At 42.3% G+C, this 22,416-nt stretch overlaps 1 protein-coding gene across 1 annotated transcript in view; it reads right to left on the bottom strand.

Moving 5' to 3' along the window:
* Nucleotides 1-19: 19 nt before the first annotated feature.
* CUNH11orf49 (chromosome unknown C11orf49 homolog) overlaps nucleotides 20-22,416 on the bottom strand; it is a 69,291-nt gene continuing 46,894 nt past the window's right edge. The window contains exons 4-9 of the mRNA XM_005419443.2: nucleotides 13,583-13,667; nucleotides 8,596-8,681; nucleotides 5,959-6,154; nucleotides 4,161-4,270; nucleotides 1,044-1,107; nucleotides 20-550 (exon numbers count right to left, since the gene is read on the bottom strand). Coding sequence (XP_005419500.2) covers nucleotides 370-550; nucleotides 1,044-1,107; nucleotides 4,161-4,270; nucleotides 5,959-6,154; nucleotides 8,596-8,681; nucleotides 13,583-13,667 — 722 coding nt within the window. The 3' untranslated portion in view covers nucleotides 20-369. The remainder of the gene's footprint in view (nucleotides 551-1,043; nucleotides 1,108-4,160; nucleotides 4,271-5,958; nucleotides 6,155-8,595; nucleotides 8,682-13,582; nucleotides 13,668-22,416) is intronic.

The following is a 22,416-nucleotide window of genomic DNA, read 5'->3' as shown; positions in this document are numbered from 1 at the left end:
CGCGGCTTGCGCCCCTGCGGAACTGCGGAACTGGGAGGGAGCGCCCCGGTGAGAGTAAACCCGGCTGTTTCCAAGCAGTGGCAGAGCTGGTGGCTGGTGGCCTGTCTTGCCTGCCAGCAGGGGGAAGCATAACTCTGTAGCTGTTAATGGCTTCTGCGGAAGCACTACTCCTGCACGGATTTGGAGCTAAGAAAAATGCAAGTTCCTGGGAAGAGATGGGTGAACCCAGCACTGGGGATTAGCACAGCAACACACACTGCTTATGTAGACAGAACCCACTGTTAGAGCAGATGCTCTGGGAGGAGGTGCTGTTCCTCCAGTAGGTTCTGGAGAAGCCCAAGATGGGAATGGTCCCCACCCTCACAACATTCAATTTTCAGAGGAGTCTGTCTCTTCATTGGAGCCTTCACTCTCAGCATCCATTTTTCGACGATGGTGTAGAGGTTTCCAAGGTGAGTTAATCCTGGGTGAGTTACGAGCTGGCATATTTGCTGTGTCTGCACTGGAGCTGGCAGGACCAGAGACAGAAAGCCCTGACACGTGAGCTACCCTGAAAGAGAAAAGAAATATGCTAAGCAGCATTTTGCAAAAACAACTACTCCAGCACTCTTGGAGTGAACTCTGGGAGAAAGACTTTTAAAACTAGCACAGGGATGGAAGGATGTTAATGGCATAGAGGGGGAACACATTGTACCTCCCAGACTCACTATGTGAATCTTCTATTTAAACATATCTTCTGGGCTGATCTTGTTCCTTCCAATACTCCTACTTTTCACCATCCAAACAAAATTTCCCTGTTCATTAGAGAATGCTGCTTCCTCTAGATCCCTCTTTGAGTTCACTCTGCTTTTGAAGACTTGTAAGGATTTTGTTAACTGCACTGAGGCATCACAAAGAAAGAAGCTCTTCCTGTTAAGGTTGCTCTTTTAGCTCCTGTATTTTGTAGTAGAGCAGAGGAAGAGGACAGTACTTTATTCCACTCTTCTTTAGCATGCTGCCTTTAATCTGTTGCTTTACCTTCTAGATAAGGCAATTCCACTTACAATTTCTCAATTTCCTGATCCATGGCAGGGTCCAGAAACAAGTCTCCTTTATCTGGCAAAGCCCCTGGGGGGAAAAAAACCCAAAGTATCAGCAGGGTTAGTCTATTGATTCTTCAAGAAAAATGTTCAAGCCATAGCCGCATCCAAAATCTGGCCTGCAAGACAGAAAACACTTTTCCTTACACCTCTTAGAGAAAAGGACGCAATGTTGAGGATCACAGACAGCTAAAGAATGATGATCCATTTGCTGTGTCTCATACATGCTATAGCTGAGCTCAGACTAAATTGGAGGCAGCTACAGTAGCCCCACTGCCTACAGCCCTGAGGATTGGCAGTTTTCATTCACTGTACAAAATGAGAGTACTGACTGTCAGGGAGATGCAGTCTATCAGCTTTGGGCCTTTGTTCATTGCCCAGTGTAGTCACCAGTACCAGATGTAACAGATGTGTTGTTAGTGCCACAGCCTGAAACATGCACTATACCACCCAAGTTATTTATGTTTTTGTGCCACCTGCCTTTCTTGTGGCCTACTGGTCTTGGAGATCAAAACACTCCACAGATCTAAGGCTTTTGCTTTCCTTGCAACTCAGGAAAGTCAGGCCTGACTCCTGCACATTGCCTACAGGAGTTAAATGTGGATGAACTATGCTCTAGCATTGCTTGCTGTCTGAGTGTGAGCATGAAAGTCTGGGCCAGTGCTTGGGTACCCTCTCAGTGTAAGATCAACATGCTCATGCTCCTTTTCACTTTAGAAACCCTACTCCAGGATGAAGGACATGATATAGTTCAGGACTGGAACAGCTGATTGATCATCCTTGATCTTCTCTGAAAACACTGGGACCTTAGCAGAGCCAGAAAGGAAAGTAGGGCTCTTAGGAAAGCCCTCCTTCCTAATTCTTTAACAAACTCCACCTTGTATAGGGGTCATGGGAGAGTGTGATCACTCAGCACAGAAATTACAGAGAACAGCAGAGAGATTTCCTACCAGAGCCTGGAGAGTACCAGGGCAAAAAAATCTATTTGATAATCTATACCAACAGTACAGTGAGGAATGCTCCTTCTAAGGTTTTTCAGACTTGGGTGCTACACTCAATACCTTTGGGAAGGGGCTTTGAATTCCTTGTGGGAATGCAAATACATTTGCTGGCTCTGTTACCTTGCTCTTGCAGGAGAGCCACCTGTCCCACAGAGGCAAGCTGGCAGCAGTCATCAAAAATGTAGCAATGAGTGCCTGAAAACTAAAGCAAGTTTAGACAAGAACCAATTCCCCCATTTATTTGGGTTCTGGTCTACTCCTGTAAATGAGCAGGAAAATCTGGCACTGCAAAACAGTGTCAGGAGATCCATGGAAGTGTCCCACTCTGCTTCTTTTTGTGTGCTCAATTAAAAGAATAAACAACTAAAGCTTAACTTATTTCTGTAGTTGCAGAGTGCACAGTGAAGTCTTTAGGGCACAAGATTTACTTGGGAGAGTTGATAAATGGCACTTGAAGAATTCACAAATCAGCACTGACATTGGAGATACACTGCAGATTCCAGTCTGCCTGGCACACTCAACGCCACTGTCCCAGTCTGAACAAGCTGCTTTAATCTCTATCCCTGTTCCTCAAGAGGAGCTGCTGGCTTTGTGAGACCAAAACCTCCTCTGCCTGAAACTGCTCTTGCTGAAGCGTTTTGGGGAGCTTGTGATCCCCTACACACCAAAGCCTATTGAAATCACCCTTCAGGAGAGATTAAAAGACACCAGGAAAAGAATCCTCCTTTCCTTGCCAAAAATGCTAGCACCTGTCAGACTTGTGGTTGCTGCCCCTCCTCTGAGAGAGGCCTCAGCAGGAGGCTGGCAGAGGGCCAGAGGACAGGCCTACGTTAGTGGAAACGAAAACCCACTCACTTTGTAGATGGCACAATGGAGGCTGTGGGCAGGACTTTTTTCCTTTTCATCTGTTTTCTTTATGCTTGACTAGAAGTGGATTTCATAGGGCAAAAGAAAAAAAATATTTTGCTTGCTGCCATCCAGGCATCACCTTCCTCCCAGTGAATACACTGCTTTCTAAGCCTGTTTTCAGAGGGGATTGCAGGGGTGTATTCATGCACCTTTGATACATAATCTGCCCTGCCCCAGGGGAACACAAGCAGTTTAAATGGTTTGCTGTAAGAAGGGGCTCAGCCAGGGAAGACACGCTTTTACTGTACTATGGCACACACCTGTACCTCAGGCAAGGTACACCTTTTCACTGAGTTTTATCCTTGCAATTAGGGACTGGCAGATACTCAGGCCCAGAAGAAGAGGAAGAGGACACTTACCCAAAGACAGAGAGAGTCATCTACCTTTAATGGCCAGGTGATTTGCTGAATGGAGATGAGCGAAGATGAGTGTTTGGGAACACCCCCACACACAGCCTTCCCTCCCTGCTCCTGCCATTTAAATTTATCTCCTGGATACAGTCTTGTCAAACAGAAAAACCATTTCTGTTCCTCTTCATAGGAGGAGGAAGAGCACAAGAAAGGCATATGGGAGAAATAGAAACTGTGAGTGAATTATGGATGGATTACATACTGTCCTTAGCCAATGTAACACTGCTTCCCTGCTCCAGACCAGCACACCATAGACACAAGCAGTGAGATGTTGGTTGGTAATCCCTGTGGTTCCCACAGCAGCATGGTACAGATTTTTGTAGCAGTTTATGTTTTATGATCAGAGTTTCAGCAGGCCACAGATAGCTACTAGCAAGATCACACTGCCTTGAGGGAAGATGGGAAGAGATGGGAAAGACTGGGCTTTTAACCTTTCAGCCAAGGAGACACCAGAGGTTTTCCATTAGGTGTGCCTTCTTTCCTTATAGATGAGAGCAGCCATTTAAAATCTGCACAAGCACAAAGGGCTAAAACATAGGATGGCACCTCAACTCAGTAAGCCTTGAGGAAGCTCCACAGCTTCAGGCAGACAGTGAGGCACAGTGTTATGTTTTTAAAGTTAATCCAGTAACAAAAATATTTAAAACTTCCCTTGAATCTCTTCTTGATAGTGTAAAATATGGGTTATAATTACAAACAAAATTCCACAGAAATGCGAAATTACTGAAAATCTAGAGCTGTATCATTTAGAGAAGTCTTACCTAGGGCTCGATTGATGCCCTGATCCTTTGCAAGAGCCATAAGGAATCCATAGAAGGTCATTCTCTGCACACTACTCAGCATTTCCTTCACAAGAGCAGAAGGTGGGCAGCTAGGAAAAGAGAAACAGACATCATCTTGTCTTCTAAATTATAATCTTTTTTTTTTCTAAGACCCAGCTTAAAATAAAGAAATAAACCCTTTCACCTGGTCTAACACTGTAAGGTTGCCCTGACTCAGTTTAAAATGAAGAGCCACCAGCTTGCTTATTGAGCACTGGATCTGCTCCCCATTTGCTAAGCAAGATCTTTGCCTGGGGGACATCCCTAGGAGCAGTCTTACCTGTCTTCATTCCAAAGACAGTGAGAAAAGCCTAGATTCACTCAGAGGCATACACATCCCAACTCAGCATGTTTTTTCCTCTGGGAAAAATCCTCTGGGAAATACTTGCTTTCAGAAGTCAATAAACTTTCAAAGTAGTGTTAAGTTTGGAAAAGACTAAGACCACTAAGTCCAGTGGTTAATGGAGCACTGCTGTGTTCACCACTAAACCATGTCTCTAACTGCCACATTTACACATTTTTGAACACTGACAGTGATGCTGTTATCACATTATTATCAGTGATAGTCATCCAAGGGGCAAGAAAACCTCTCCAATGATAGCCTGAATATGTCAGAGAACACTATTTAGGTGAGGACTAAATTAGCATATCCACTTCTTCTACACTCACCTTAGTCCCTGGTCCTGAGTTCTAAGCAGTATCTCCATCGTGATTCTTGCTCTTCACCAATACTCCTTGAAGGATTTCATGCAAAATCAAACTGCCTCATAAAGAGGAAGTGTTGAACATCAATGGTGTAGTGGTACTCCTGAGAGATGTGGGGATGGGCTGGTGATCCCTCAAGCAGAAGTGGTTACCAAAGCCTGAGTACTGAGCTACTACATGAAAGGCTAGGAATGGCTCCCCTCATAGTGCTGTGCAAAGCCTGACCTACCAAATGGGCCCACAGTACTCTTCCCATCTGAAGTTCTCAGGACATACAGGGAATGTAGAGCTTTTGTTGCTTAAAAGAACAAAACAACCCATCAACGCCATGCTTAGATATCTATAGCACTGGACAACAGTTCAGCAGTAATTTTGTGGATCAGAAATCTGGATTTGGAAACCCAAAGTAGAAATCAGGTGGAACTTGTTATGAGTTATTGTCCTGAGTTATTTTGTGTTTCTAGACTATGACCTTCTAGGAAGGTGAAGTTTCTTGCAGGTAGTGATCAAAGTATCTGTCAAAGCTATACAGTAAAGTCTGGTGGCTCCATCCTCTGCTGAACTAAAGCCAGTCTTGTGCCTGGATCTGTAGCTGGAAACCAGCTCTAACATAGGCTCAGGTACAGACTGACAGTGTGAACTCTCCTAGGTACTAAGGCGTCATACTCCATCCACCCAGTGGGCTCTTTCAACTCCCAAGAATGCAACTGCACTTGTTTATCCCCTCTAGCAAACTCATGATGGATCTCTCCTTGATGAAAGTGTCAATGCAGAAATGAGATGGAGAGCAGAGACCCAAATCCATCTATTACTTCAATAATCAGTTCAAACACCATGTTTCTTTGGTCCATGAAATTGTTTCTCTCATTTGGTTAAAGCTGTTCAGCTATGATGTTTGCCTTCATACTTCTTCAGTGAGAGCCATGTGGGAATATCAGCTTGTTCAAAGGCCTCTCTTTGTTCACAGTTCCAATCTTACAAAGAGTCTCCAGAGACAGAGACTTCAAATTTGTATTTTAGACTCCATTCATACCTGTATTTTGATCTGTCACACAAGGACTCCAGGCACTGGTAGAAGAGAGATGCCTCTACTCCTTCGAGTGGGTTGCAGTCATTTGGGGGCTGGCGCTGCCGATGTTGCCCAGAGGATGATGTTGGCACAATCACAGTATTTGGATTCTTACCAGCCAGCAGATCTTGATAAATGGCAGCCACACTTTCCAGGAACTCTAAAAGAACAGAAAGCTGTTTAAAACTCAGCACTATAACCAGCAAAGCATCCTCCTGACCTACCAGACTGTGGCTTAAACTGTTGTTCTGTGTTGTACGTAGCACTAACTGGAAATAAATACAACTCTACAGCATCCTGCATGTTCAGAACAGATATTATGCATGCCCATGCAGCCACTTCCATAGAAGTTGCTATCTTCTTCTTCTTAGGATGATTATGAGACATCACTCACTCTGTTGAGAAGATTCATCTCAAGGGAACAAAGGCTAGCTAGCACACTAATAAAACAGTGAAGTGTGAAAGCTAATGTAAAACACAAAACTAGTTTGTGAAGTCTAAAATGTTTTCCTTCTCCACCTCTTGCCACTGATTTAGAACTCATCCAAATTGGGAGCAAACTACACTGAACTGCAACAGGAGGAAAGGGAGCATGTTAGTTAGAGCTCCAGGCTGTATATCAGCTTGCCTCCATGCTGCTCCAAAGTAAATATAACACAGGATCTAGAAGAAGGGCCAGGGCAGGTCAGGCTAGAGTTGGCAGAAAGCCTCTCCCCAGGCTCCTCATACTACCCACTGTTTACTGCAGGAATCTAATTTTAAACAAGTTTGTTTATGGATGTGGTCAGCAGTTTACAAATCTAGATTCCATTTGGAGTGGTTTGCATGTGTGTGGGTTGGTGGGAGAGTGCATGACAGGCTGTGTGTGTGCACTGTGCCTGGGCGAGCAGGACAGGGATCTCTGAGAGTGTGTACACAAGAATGAGCCTGCCAGGACCCCAGTGGCATTTAAGTTCCAAGTGAATGAAAGTGCAATGCTGTGCATGAGGTGGGTGGAGTGGAAAGTCAGGAGTCAGCAGGCCTGAGACTGTGCTGAGGTTCTGCAGCTCAATGGAAATATTTGTTATATCAGAGAAAATTTTCCAAACACATTTTCTGTCCCTGACTAAAGGCATTACAAGCCTGGTTCTGCCAACTCAAAATCATGATTTTGAACTGGTTTTTACAGTAAGGTGTCATGGATAAAGTTGTGATATGTACAGCAGAATTAGAAGGGAAGTATATACAGAGAAGTACTGAGAAAAAGAGATTTTTGTATTAGGGATAGCAGCAGACTCCTAACTGCTAGAAAGATGGGAACTCACAGGTTGGATCAGATCAGAAGGCCACCCAAGTTTACTCTCTGACCACAGACTATGCTCATAACAGCTTCTAGCCAGTGTTTCTGTGCATCCAAACCTGGCCCGTTTTGCCTGGCCGAGGCCAATTGTGAGCTACGTCCATCAGAGGGAGCCATTTCAGTGTGAGTGGACAGAAATCCACGAGCTTTACATTAAAAAGTGCTGTGTGCCAGGAGATGAGAAAGTGGCACGCTAGCCAGTGCTTGGGAGCACATCTAATATCTATTCACCCTGTTTTTGTCCTGAATGAGATTCTCGTTCCTCAATCACAATTTAGAGGGGCTAGGGCAACAGGACAATGTATTTTAAAGCAGTCTCCCCATAGAGGACAAGCACCTGAATGCTCATCCAAGTTCCTCCACCTTGTCTCCTGAAGTTTAAAAATACCTGGGGATTTTACAGATGTATATGTGTGGGTAAGCATGAGGAAATACACACATACAAACCAGTATTATTTGATTTGTAGTTTTCCTGCCAAGAATTTTAGAAGTATCCTATCTAGTTAAAACTCAGACTGAGGAAGTGAGATAGAATACAATAAATAACCAACAATATGAAGACTATTCATATGGATTATCTGTTCCTTTTGCTTTCCAACTAGGGGGTCTCAAATCAAACAAAAGAGGTGGTTCTTCACAGGACAGGTGTCAAGCCTGTGCAATTCTTTGCCAAAAGGTGTGGAGGTTACAATTTTATGTGATTTCAAGGGGAGGCTAGAAAAGTTCTTGGGAGTGGAGTCCACTGAGGGTCCCTAAACCCATGGGAATTATACCCAGTTCAGAAACTCTCTGACTGAAACCAGCTCATAGTTGAGCAAATATTAAGGGGAAGAATTATATCCATTTGTCTAGCTGCTTTTCCTTTAAAAAGGCACCAGCTGGTGGGCTTTTCCTATGCTGTATCCAGCAGGATTGAATATTTTCCTTAAAGAAAGGGAAAAAATGTTCCTAGTAAAAGCTAATTGTTAGCTGTTAACATAGTCTAGATAAAGCTGGAAATTCATGTCTCAAGGCCAAGACAAATAAATTCATCAAACATAGCAGTTGCGGGTGTGTCGTTATTCACAACAATTTGGCATCTCCTCATTAAGTCTCCTAATCTCTTGACCGCTGTGATGCTTTTCATCAGTAGAGTCCATTAGCTATGTATTTTCTTTGAAAAAAAACATATCCTTTCAAGTTTCAAAAAAAGTGCAAAGATCAGGAAGCTGTAAAGTTGTAATTCTATAAGTGAGAGAAGTCAACAGGTTCTCAGAATTTACCTGAGTAGTAGAACTGGATCTGGAAAGCAAACAGGAAATCAGAAAAAGACATCAGGCAATCCATTGCATCATCCATCAGAACAATCCTATGATAAGATGAGAGAAACAGTTTAGCATTTACAAAAAAAACTAAAGTCTGTAACCAGGAACCCCAGACCTTGAGAAAGTGCAGCCAAGGAACTATGGGCAACTGAGGATTGCTAGTGGCCCAGTATAAGAAGTTAGGAGAGAGAAATTGGAACACCCATTGCTGCATGGATGTGGACACCCGAATATCAATTGAAGGCAGCTTAACAACCTGAAGCAAGGAGAAGATCCTGAATGTCAGTCACACACTTCAGCTACAGTGTGAACAGAGCAGTGTGACATTCAAAGCCTGGTGGACATGATGGAACAAACAGTGCTACAAAAACTGCAAGGCCGGTTCACATGGTCATACAGAATTGTAAAATATCCTGAGTTGGAAGGGATCAACAAGGACCATCAAAGTCCAGGTTCTGACTAAATGTGACTACAGATAGGACAGTTACACTAGTAGTAAACTGGTGTAAGCAGAATGAGACTCATGCTATTTCTCTGTATATCAGACTTCATCAAAGCGGGACATATTTCAGATTCATAAAGGTCACAACAGTTGCAATTCACCATCTGTACTCAAACAAACTTTACTTGACTACAGAGGAAATAACATTGCACCAACATTCAGCTTCCTAACTGCACTTTATGAACATCCTATCCTCCCTTCCTGATGAAAGAATTAGTCACTTTTCATATTAGGTCTATTATTTGACTATCAAGTCAAATATCATGGCAACCGAAGACTTCTTGGGCCAGGGACAGTCTTCTCTGTCCCTGCTAAGTCGCTGGTGCATGTAGGGAGCTACATGCATCCCTATTTTGAAGCATATTCAATATGGAAAATACCAGCCACAGGCCATAAACATGAAATATAAGTGATAGCAAAGTCCAGCTCTTCCTTTCAGGGAAAAAACCTGTGGATTTCAAGACAAAAATGAAAACAAAAACAATACTCTGGTCATTGCCACCACTACCTAAGGATAAAAAGGTCAGTCACTGAAGTGGGGAAAATCAAACTCATCTAATCAATGACAGCTTAGACTGTAAAACAGAAGAAAATACTCCACTTTGATGGGAAAAACCCCCAGAGTATTAAGGCAATGCTAAAGAAAGGCAATTGGTATTTCTTTTCAACTGCATCTAGGTCTACTGAACCTGTACAGTCAGCATCTGGCACACTGTGCCATATGGGTATTGTCAGTTCATTACAGCCAAAGTATGGGTCATCCAATAGGACCCTTTTGAACACAGGGCCAGATGCAATCTGCACACCAATTCCTGCAGCATTAATTGTCTAAACACATTGCTGGAGAAACACTGTTCTGTCTCATGTAAAAGACTTCAGGGAGCTGTGTGGGAGGCTGACCTAGAAGAACATAGGATCTTGCAAGACTTCCCTGCCACTCAGACCAGTTCTGTTCACTGTGGCAAAATCAAACATGTAGAGCAGCTTGAATTAATTATCTCAAAGAAGAAAGACTGGGGCTAAGAAGGTCCCCAGGAGAAAAGCCAGTATTTAAAACAAAACCCTTTGAAGATGTCAAAGTGCTTCTGATTTATTTATTACATTCCAGAAAGCCTCCTCTCCTCCTGTCTAAAGAAGCAGTAGCTTCAGTTCTTAATTCTCACTAATAAGCATGTTACTGAGATTGTCAGTGGCCACATCAAGGAAATGGCTTTGAAGCTGGCAGGCAGAGCATCTTCATCTCTCAGGCAAAACTGCTCAGCCACTGGCATTTCCAACGACTATTTAAGCACTGGAAATGCAATTGGCCACATCACTGATGAGCTGCACTCCCTCCTTTGAAATGATGGTCTGTTTCCCTGATACCCTCAAAACACCGAAGCTTTCTTCTCAAAGATGCAGGAAAACAACAGTGGAGAGTGGTTTTACATATTTGTTATGCAGAGAGACAATATTACATCACCTTCCTAACAAGAAACTCATTTCACTTGTTAAATCTAAAACTCTGGTCAATGGCGTTGCTCTGCAGCACCAAGTTCCAGTCTCTTACTTAGAGGAGAGCATGAGAAAGTATGCAGAAGTATGAGAATTTGCTGGACAGTTTTTGCTATTAAAGACAGCAAGAAGCCTCTGAGGAAGCCTGTAGAGCACGTATGTGACAGAGTAGCATCTAAATAGAAGCAGGTGCACTCTGGTGCTGGGTTACTGACTCTGCTTGGCCCAGGGCTTTGCATGCTGGAAATGCTGAGAAGTCTTTAAATCCAATACAATCATTTATGAGGAGATTGACTGCAGCTGGCAATTCCACCACATAGCCAGCTGACTAAGCACTCAAGGAAGCTGAGAGAGCATCATATGCAACATATCTGCACCTCTTCCTTGAAATATCTGGTAAGGAGAAAAACCTAGCTACGGACTGTAACATAGACAGCAGGACCAAAATTGAGGACAAAATCTGAAAGTATGAACTGCAACTCAAAAGAGTTCCTCAGGTATCTCATATTTCAAGGGATTTTTTTTTCTTGTCCAAATTAGAATTCAAATCCTGAGGCCACAGATGTATAAAAAAAGTTAGTAGCTAGCACTCAGTGAATAATGAAAATCAAGGAGGAACTTTGGAAAGGACTGAAGAAAAATGCCTACACTTGAGGCATTCTGGTAGAGGGTACAGTGGTTTTTCAGGGGTCAAGTGGCTTTGGTTGGCAGGAAAGCCTTACTATTGTGCCAATTGAGAAACTTTATGGTCTCCTGATTGTGGTTAAAATCTCAGAAATCCAGACTAGACAGGATGTTCCCAGGACAAACTCTAGACCAGGCAAGTTGAAAGGACTTTTACCATTTTCTGCTACCATTAAAGACACTATCTGTCTTAAAGCCAGGCTGGCTCAAATGAGTTTTCAGAGACTTGGTTTATTTACTGACACATGGAGGCAAAAATAAGCAAAACATAAAGAACAGTCTGCACTCTTAGGCAATCTTTTAATAACACGAGTACTGAACTGCAAGCCCCAGCTCCATTAGTACTGATCAGTGCAACATGAGCTCACACACCAAATAAAACAGCATAGGAGCTCTGAACTACTGGGCTGTCACTGCTCAAATGTGGGCAGTGAGTTCCTTGTGTTTCTCTTACAATACAAAAATCAGTGCTCAGGTACAGATCTTAAAATCATGACAATAAACCAGAAAAAAATTCCTTTATTTTCTGTCCTGCGATTTCAAGATTCAGAAAGCCAAAAGGTGTCTCTGAAGATCAAAGGTATCTCTGTAGATTAAAGTCTTTAATCTGCTAATGGCTATAACCATTTAAAAAAAAATCCAAGAAATCTCAGAGACAGATATCCTAGTTCATTTTTTGGGTATGGCTTCTGCACTAGGAACAGGAAAATAGAGCTCTCTGATGTCACGTGAATAAAACCTCTATTGTTGTAGCCTTCATTCTAATGTTCTGACATATCCTGATCTTAGTCCTATTGTTTGTTATCAGAACATAGCAACAGCTCCTGTATGAGTGGACTGCACTGTGCTGGGAGATCATCTCAGTCACGCAGCACTCAGGCTACAGCTATGACTGCCCTCTTCCCAGCACTATCAATGCAGGTCCTGCCTGTATCACTGAATGTTCTGGCGACTCCTGCTGCTACTTCATTTAATTCTTTTTAGAAGAAAATTAGCAGCAGACTGAAGAAGGAACAATGTCTCCAGGTTTGCATGTGACACTCATGTTTTGCAAAGACTAGGTCAACTGGTGCTGTAAGAAAGTCTGCAAAGCTCACCCTTCTAACAGGCAGAGACCATGGAGGACAATGGGAAGTGTAGACCAGAAAAACGACAAGAGCAACAGTAGTAAGCAAAGAAAAAAATGGTTTGGAAATATGACAAGTTTTATTAAAATTGTTCAATTAGATTAACTTGTTACAGAGCTAGCAATGTACAAGTAAATCTCTAGCCAGCCAAAAGCAGGAGTAAGGTCACCCCCACCTGAGCCTGTGTGCCTCTGACAGAGATCTCATATCTCTCCAACACCTGCTCCCAAAGCCAGCTTGTCTGTCTCTACAACACATGTACAACAGTGCAGCAGGCCCCTGAATGGGGCCTCTAGTTTACAGCAGCCTTGTGGACTGAATTCCTTGACACAAACATCACAACATGTGTAGATATGCTGAAGTCTCCTTCATTGCATGCACCATCACAAATCCTTGCTCCGTTCAGCTGGAGCCCTATGAAATACACACCAGCACATGGGACTGGTGCTTGTGTACCTCCATGAAAGGAAGCAGCAGATGTATCTCTGCTACAGGGCTAGTGTTCTTTCTTAGTCTGGCACTGGGGGACAAGCAACTGAACAGATGTGTGTACCTTATTACATTTTCCATATCAGATAGTTAATAATCAGTTGCCTGGGCTGGACTGGAATCAGCAAGCACCATCAGTAAAATACTACATATCGCATTATCAATGCCCTGAGCCAGCTATCTGCTTTTTGCCTCGTCTAGATTAAAATAAAATTTCAAACAGATTAGCAGCCATGTTCTTACCAAACATACTTTAAAACACTGGCAATCTTTCAGAGGTTAGTGTGTTTAAATGTGATCAACCATAGAAGCTGGGGCAAGGGGGAACACATTTTAGAATGGTAAACAGTATTTGAAATTGAGTTTAAAAAACATGTCAGTTAAAAACATATTGGCTAACATTCTTTTATCTGCAACTTATCTGAACACAGAGCCAACAGCATTGATATTTCAGTCTTTGTATATCGTAAATATATACTCTTTCACATTGTTAGAGAAACACCCTGTTCTTAACCTCAAAAGATGGTGTCTCTTTTCCCCAAAACTTTAAAAGCTGAAGGTCCCTGTTCCTACCTTTACCCACAGGTCTAGCTCCTAAGTCCATGCATGTAGGATTAATCTTGCCTCTAAAGAGAGAATGAGGACCCACCTTGCTGCTTTTTGAGTGAGTTCCATTGGGAAGTCAGGGCAGAGCAACTGCAGCAGGCAGTGGTATTCCTGTGCTGTCAGCAAATCTGCAGGAAAAGAGAGGTGAGAACATTGTAATTCTTTTATAGACTGTTCCCTCCCCTTGCTTCCTCTCTAGGAAAAAAGCCTTATATTCCCTTTACTCCCAGTTCAAGTAGTCTGAGTATTAAAGACAGTATAAGTGTTCCCTAGACTTTCAGGCCTGGGCTCTTTAGATGGAGTTCCAGCAGCATCTGAAAGAGGCCTAGTGAAGGGAAAATCCTATTGTACAGGCTGTAACAGGTAGTGAGTGATTCAGTGTGAAAAAGGGATAACCAAAACAGGGCAGTTTCAAGTGTGAACACAGTTTGGTTTAAATTGAATATAACCATGTGGAAAAAGGAATAATTTCAAAGTTGCTTAAATTTGCTGAAATTCACTGGCATGGTGACATTCCCCACAATACACTTGAAAATCATCCACAGAACATCTGGCAGGAGTAACAAAGGCAAACAAGGTTTTTGGGTTGTGTATGGAAGGCTACAGAGTATAAACCACAGACGTTATTACTTTGGCATTCAGTAAGGCAGCTGGATGGTCTCTTTTGGAATAATGTGCACAAATCTGGTCACTGTATTATAGGAAGCACAGAACAAAGATCCAAAACACACAAGAAAACCAATCAAATGATTCATGTTTTAGAGAGCAGCTTTGTGAAAGACTGGTCAAGAAGGAACTCTGTGGCTCAGCAGAAGGAGTCTAAAAGAGGTGACTCTTGGGGAAGCTTAGGGATCCCAAGGGAATGGAAACATCCTGATGTCAAAAAGCCCTACATGATTGTATGTTCACGGTCCAAAAGGCTGTGGACTGGAGCTCAGAAGAAGACTAGCTGAACAGCAGCAATTTTGCAGTACTTCTATATACAGAAGAATGCAAAGTATGGAAGAAAGAGCCAGAGGTGGAAGTAGAGCCAAGCAGTAGTCAGGGAGGGGATCTCAAGGGCACTGGCAGCAGGACTGAGGTACAGAGCACATGTTCTTTTGCCACAAACACATTAGTCTTCATTAGGCTCTTATCCAAATAATTAACCTTGTTTCAGATGATAGCCACAACTTAGAATCACAGAATCAGCAAGGTCCAACTATTAACCAACACTGCCAAGTCCACCATTGAACCACACCCCTAAGCATCACATCTACATGTTTTTTGACCACTTCCAAGGATGGTGATTCCATCACTTCCCTGGGAGGGAAGAGGGCAGGGGGAGGCATTCCAATGCTTGACCACACTTTCAGGGAAGAAATTTTTCCTAATATCCAATCTAAACTTTCCCTGGTGCAACTGGAGACCATTTTCTCTAACCTTGTAACTTGGAAGGAGAGACTGACCCCTATATCTCTCTACAACCTCTTTTCAGGTAAATGTAGAGAGCAGTAAGTTTTCCCCTGAGCCTCTTTTTCTCCAGGCTAAACAACACCAGCTCCCTCAGCTATTTCTCCTAAAATCTGTGCTCCAGACCCTTCACCAGCTCCACTGCCCTTCTCTGGACACACACCAGCACCTCAATGTCTTTCTTGCAGTGAGGGGCCCAAAACTGGACACGGGATTCAAGGTGTGGCCTCACCAGAGCCAAGTACAGGGGGTCAATCACTGCCCTGGTCCTGCTGGCCACACTACTGCTGATACAGGCCAGGATGCCATTGGCCTTCTTGGCCACCTGGGCTGCCATTCAGAAAGACCTCAACAGGTTGAAGAGATGGGAAGAGAGGAACCAACTGAAATTTAACAAAGGCAAGTGCAGGGTCCTGCACCTGGGAAAGAACAACCCCATGCACCAGCACAGGCTGAGGGCTGACTTGCTGGAAAGCAACTCTGTGGAGAAGGACCTGGGGGTTCTGATGGACAACAAGCTATCCCTGAGCCAGCAGTGCCCCTGTGGCCAAGAAAGCAAATGGTATCCTGGGGTGTACTAGGAAGAGCACTGCCAGCAGGTCCAGGGAGGTGATCCTGCCCCTCTACTCAGCCCTGGTGAGGCCACATGGGAAGCACTGTGTCCAGTTCTGAGATCCTCAAGACAAGAGAGACATGGAGCTCCTGGAGCAGGTCCAGTGGAGGGTTACAAGGGTTAAGGGTCTGCAGAACTCTCTTACAAGCACAGGCTGAGTGATTTGGGCCTGCTCACCTTGAGAAGAGACAAGTGAGAGGGGACCTCATCAATATCTGTCAGTATCTGAAGGAAGAGTGTCAAGAGGATGGAGCCAGGCTCTTTCTGATGGTGCCAAGCAGTAGGATGAGAAGCAATAGGCAGAAACAGATGCACAGGAATTTCCACATGGATATGTGGAAGAACTTCTTTACTGGAGGAGTGACCATGAACTAGGTTGTCCAGCAAGGTTGTGGAGTCTCTCTCACTGGAGATACTCAAGAACCATCTGGATGCAATCCTGTGTCATGTGCTCTAGGATGAACTTGCTCAAGCAGGAAGGTTGGACCAAATGACCCACTGTGGTCAGTGACCCATTCTGTGATTTTCCACAGGCCCAGCACAGGAAGCAGGTTACATGAAAACAGAGAACATGGGGTAAATAAAAGCTCTTGTTGAAACAGACCCTTTCTCATAAGTGAACAGGATAGTATGGACCTCTTACTCTTCAAGGAATTCTAAATCTAGCTTTGAATAATGCCGGACAATAAATTTTTGATCTTTGCTAAAAAGTCTAGATGTTGGTCTGAAGTAATCACACCAATTAGAAACTTTATGCAATACTCAATTTCTATTTTTAATTTGCTTAAATTAAAATTCCTATTTATGTATCCTTACACCTCTTGCCTGTTATTATTTTTTCTTTCATTTCTCAACAGACCATTATAATAACCCTTTCTTCATACTGTATCTTATTCAATCTACTTAACAGATAACTACATTTATCTTAAGTTAAATCTGTTTAGCTTACCCTCTACTTCTTTCACTGCTTAGCCCAGTTATATCTGTTCCTCTGCTTTGATCCCCTTTAGATTTCCACAGTGTGGTGTCCAGCAGTATACAAAGCATCCTTCCTGCATTCAGAACAGACAGGCTCTAGGAGGATAATCTGCCTGCTTTAATCAGCTAGGGCCCTTTTCAATAATTTTGGGTTTTAGTCTCTTTTCTCCCTGAAGGTAAAGGAGTTTTTTTAAGAATGAGGTTTCCAAAGGAAGTTGCACTTTTTTCTCAGTCCCTGTCTGACTGAGAGACAAAAGCAGCTTGAGAAGGTAACTAGGCACTAAGAGAGCATTAGTTTTGAGGCATAAATAGAGATCTCTCACTTGGCAGAAATAACATAGTTGAAAAACTTATAATAATTCATGCTGTCTTTTTCTTCTCTGTCTTCTTACCAAATCACAGCATCATCCTTTCACCTCTACGATAAAACAACAAAACAGTATAGAATAAAAGCAGAAGTCTAAGCAGAAAGAATTTGGGAAAGGGTGGCAGAGATCCACTCCAAACCAGCCTGTTAGAGAATGAAGTTTGTTGTCAATAAAAGTGGAATTAATTACAGTTTCAACCTTTGGGCAAATGGTCCATTGACACTAGAAACTGCCCATAAAGTTGAAGTGGCGCAGAGAAGTTACTGCTCTAAAGAAACACTTTGTTTCTAATGCCTGGGAAAATGGCACCAAATTATTCAGTGAAGCACACAGGCAGACTTTTTTAGGCTATAACACAACTCAGCCTGTAGACACCCCAGGCGCCTGACCAACAAATCATACCAATTTTTCAGGCTATAGTTGGGTACCTTTTATACAGGAAGTGGGATCACCACAGACCTTAGGAGGTGTCTTCAGTTTGCTGTGATCACTGTTTTCCTATGTCCTACAGCAAGGTCAGTGAAGACCATGCAGAAAATTACATTTGCCCATGTACCACATTGTTTGCCAAGAGCTGCTGGGAATAAACAAGGGCAGTTTTGGTGCATGACCACGTTGCTCCTTCCTGTCTCCAGGCCACAGCTGAGTAAATAGAGCTCAATGTTGCATGATGAAGAAAGAAAGAAAAGAAGGAAGGTACCAGTCAGAATGAGTGAAAACTAGAATCCACAACTGCCACTTTGGTTGTTACCACAAATTACTGCATCTCAAGTTCCAGTAACAAATGAAGCAAATCATGGAGTGTTTAAATCTGACCCCACAGCACAGGGCAGTGAGATACACACACTCTACCATGCCCTTGCAGTAGAACAAACTTGCTCATAACCATATGTTTAAGGATGGAGATTGCAGTCTCCATGTTAATCATGTTCATTTACAGCTGAACTAACACTTCACTCTTCTACTAAAAAATAGCTAATAACAAATTCCAAAGTCAATTTAAAACAACAGCTCACTAAGAAGGAGCTTAACAGGAAATAGTTTGAGAGCTCAGCATAATTTTTGCTCTACTAGACTTCAAATTCTTGCCTAGCTTGTACTGGTACTGAGACCATGCCACCAGCAAAATCCTAACCCTTTTCTAATGATTAGATTGTCCTGTGAGTAGTTTATTGTCTTTTAGTGCCTGAGGCAGACTGTTTCTCATGTTTCAGAGATATAGAGGAGAAAGAATTTTGTCCATGTTGTACAGTCTAAGAAGGTACCATTTTCTGGATAAAAATGGCCTACCTTGAGAAACATGGAGGCAGCTGTTTTATACTTCCCTGGCTTTTAAAGCACATATTAAAGCTGTTTCTGGTTTGTATGTGGCTAACAGATTGAACACAACCTCACTCACACCTGGAGTGATGCAAACTCCAGGAATACTAAATGATGTGTTAATGCTGCTGTCAGTGTTGTGTGTGAAGTGTAGACACACCTGAATTATCTTAAAACCAGTTATCTTCCATAGTGACAGCAGCCTAGACATAGAAGCCTGCAGCCCAGTGAAGGCTGTAAAATCTACCCAGGAAGCCAATAAATATTTAGGACTTAGCCTGAATTGCAGTCATTGCTGCTGTATCTAGGCTGCTTTCAACACAAGAAGTAGCTATCTACAACGTTGTCACAACATTGTGACAGCTATAAAAATGCCCAAAGCAATAGGAGAATACTTACTGCAGCTGGTGTATGAAATCTGCCCCAAAAAGTCACATTATTTGCTTCCCAGAAACACAAGGATTGCCTTGATGAATATACATTAAAGTTCCCTATTCCCATAATTTTTTATGTACAACCAGTATCCAAGCAGACTGGAGCCCTGAGCAATGTAGCTGTCCCCTTTGAATTATGGTAGGACACACAATTTCCACAGGTTGTTTTTCTACCACAGTCATGAAGTCATTCAAGAGTCATAAAGGCATGGAGCTGTAAATCAGTCTCCTGCAAATATAACAGAGAACAGCCTATTTTTTTTTTAAGAGTTGGAAGAGTCTTTGCTGGCCTTTAGTTTTTTAGTGTTTCTGCTGCAAGTACCACATATTTAGGATTTTCTCTATATCCATGAAGGATTGCAACATTGTAGAAAATAACAAAAAACCCAAAAGCCCCCAGAAATAAAAGTCTACAAGTTCTCATGCTGTCTACAGGAACTACAATTTTACAAAAAAGTGAACATAAACATGAGCATTGATAATACTGCAACTTCACAAGTATCATCTGGCTAGTAGGCTAAGCCCTGCCTGTGCCTTGTTCATCGGATACCTGTGGCCTAATTTCCTCCATACATCTACTGCTAATAACAATCAAAAAGCCAAGAATTCTAGGGAAATTAATCCATGGATAAGACTGAGCATATTCATGTAAGACATGTACAGCAGGATTCATTTTGCTCTTGAATTGTACAGCCAGCTTCTACAATCATTAAATCATAGCCCAAAGTGTGTAGGAACATCAGAAGACAACTGAGAGAGACCCACTTGTTACTTCTAAGCAATAGGAAAATGTTCTAAAAGGCAAGGATTGATGCCAGGTTAGATAAAAAAATATTTTTTTAAAGGGAGATTTTCTAGTGAATAGATAATGGTAAAATCTAATGGTAAAATGGTATAATGGATCAACATAAGAACCTGTTGTTTACATGGCGTCGAGCATAAGTAGCTTTTAGTACTGTGGCTTTGCACCAATGTCTGGCATATATTATTTCTATATTTTATACATTTTATAGATTACTAGCATGTATTTTCTGATTTTAACAACTGGATGCATTCACTCTGTCTTCCTGATGATGAAGTTCAACATGCACCTAAGCCAAACTAAACTTTTACTCCTGCTGAAAGGGACAGGCTGACTCCTCCTTCTCCTTTCCCATCACTTGCTGGTGGCCACATGGCTCTGAACCACCCCTCATACCAGCTCTGCCACTCGGCACGCCTCTCGCTGAGAAAAGTCAACTTTTTCCCTGGGTTAGTGAATTGCACTGGCGCTCAGAAATATGTGATGAAAGGTCATGCAAAGCAAGCTGTGGAAGAGCACAGCCAGGTGCAGGGAAGAGGGAAGGAGATGGATAAGGACAGCAGATTCACTCCTCAGCAGAGAAAAACTGTTAGATAGGCTTAAGTAGTTCCCTGCTTAAGACATTTTAATCCTTAAAGTCCAAGATATGTGCAAGGCAATGTCCTAAGATTAGAGATCCTCCTAATCAAAAGCAGATTCAGCTTTACCTGCTGTACTTGCACCCTGCCTGCTGGGATGGTTTGTGAACACTCTGGTATCAGACACGTTTAAGACAGAACTTCTGGCATCCTTACTAAACAAGCAGGCAGATGAATTCAGGTTACTCACAAACCTATTACTTCCACTGATACTGTTTAGGTCCTCCCATATTGGATCCCAGGACACTCTCAGGAAAGGACCCCAGAAGCCTTTGTGTCTGACATGACATGACAGCTGAAGCAGACAGGCCAACTGAAGAATGCACAGAATAACTACAGTTTGGCTCAGATAGAAAGGTACCTTCAGCAACTGGCTGCACCCTGGATTGCCTCTCCTAACCTGTGAGAACATGAGCAAAATCCTGCCAGACATAAGGGAAGGGAGCTGCTGCAGGTGAGCAGTCTTCACAAACAAGATGTTTTGCACTCTACAAAAGGCACATGACTGCAAAAAGCAGACTTAGGTGACTCCTGTTGACAACAGATAAAAACAGCCAGTTTATGATGTGAAAAAACAAAGAGTGAAAGAGATTTAGTAAGATTTGCCTGGAACAATCTATGTCTGATTCAGGACGAATATAGTGGAGAGCTAAGCAGACTGACCTCAAAAGATTTGTGGTGGGAGTGCTGCAAGAGAGAACAAGGAGAGAGGATTAGCACTGTGATTGAGCAGAAAGCCAGTTTTGAAGTACTTGGGTAAGAAGGAAAAGATTCAGCTGCAGCTGATATGAAGAACAAAGTAATTTGTTCTGGAGGTAGACAGGACAGTTCGTATGAACTGAGAAATAGGTCCATTATGGGCAAAGCTTGTAGCATCCTACTTTGAGCAAGCTGAAAGTTTTTAAAAGAGTTAAATCTTCTAGATGGTGTGATTGTTTTCCTGCACTTAGATCTTGAGCCCTTTTATCAATAAACCACTCACCAGATTAACAAAAACAGAAAATGAATTTATACAGAACTGCTCCAATTCCATCCCCAGAATCCAGATTCTTTCTGTTTATACAAATGTTAATCATCCTCTAGTCTCTTTCAAATGCCCCATAATTACCCTTTAGTATGAAGTGTTTCATGTGGCAGCATTACTTCAGCTTTGAGTGAATGCTACTCAGGGCACCATGAGCTGTGCCAAAGGTACAGTCCAAGGCTATCATTTGGCGTGCTTATGTGGCTAACATGGCACATCCACAAACTGAAAAATTTAAACTTTCATTAGAAACATAGAGAAAGTTTTCAGCTCTCATGGTTGTAGAAAAAACATTCCAATACTCAAAGAGTTTAACTGATACAGTGTGATATTCCTGAACCCACAGAAAATCTGAAACATGACTGAAGTTTGATCTTTTCCCTTTAGGAACCTAAACACTGTACCTAATGCAACACTAAAGACAATGTCAACTCTTAATTTCTTGTTTTAAGTCTAGAGTGGGACTTTGAATGTACTTTGGGCTTAAAGAATTCAGAGTTCCTAAAGTGCAAGAACAGCAAACAATAAGAAAGGAGAAGCAGCCACAACTTCTGGCAATATTTCCAGAAGCAGAAAAAGAAGATAGAAGATGACAAACAAAAGAGTCTGGTTTAAATTTTCCAGTACATAGTTGAATACAGGAACCAGATGGTGACTTAAATGGACACCCAATTTTCTCCATGCAATGTTCTTTAACATTCACAAAGATAAATCCATACATATTCCAAAACACATATAATCCTAAAGATATGCTCAGCTCATTGAGTGTGATCTCTAAGGACATTTAGCTTTCTATAAAGGACACAGGCCTAGTTCTGTGGACTACAGTATGAGAATTTATCATGTTTCAGAGGCATAGCAAACCAAGACCAAAACAACTCAAGACAGATAAATGGCTTTTAAGATGAATAAGCTAGAAAACTAGAAATAAGGCACCATTTTAGAGTGAAAGTAACTTATAAATGAAATGTCATAACATTAGACATTTTTTGTATGTGTCCACCATGAAATTATTTTTTCCTTTCACTCCAATGTTACTAAAGACATAACTAGCAGATCTTCCCAGCTATAGGTGATTTAGCCTGCTTTTATCTTGTTTAACAGCTGACTTTTCCTCACTTTGAGAGGTTTTCAGTCACTTGTGTAGAAAATAATCAATCCAATGCCAGAGCTAATTGGTCTTGTAAACAATAAGGAGAAAACACTCCTGTTGAAGTTCTGGCCATCTGGGGGGCAGACTGCTCAACC

Source organism: Geospiza fortis, unplaced genomic scaffold (genome assembly GCF_000277835.1).
Source record: "Geospiza fortis unplaced genomic scaffold, GeoFor_1.0 scaffold66, whole genome shotgun sequence".
NCBI lineage: Eukaryota > Metazoa > Chordata > Aves > Passeriformes > Thraupidae > Geospiza > Geospiza fortis.
The sequence above is the reverse complement of the archived record's forward strand: the minus strand, read 5'-3'. Positions and strand labels throughout refer to the sequence as shown.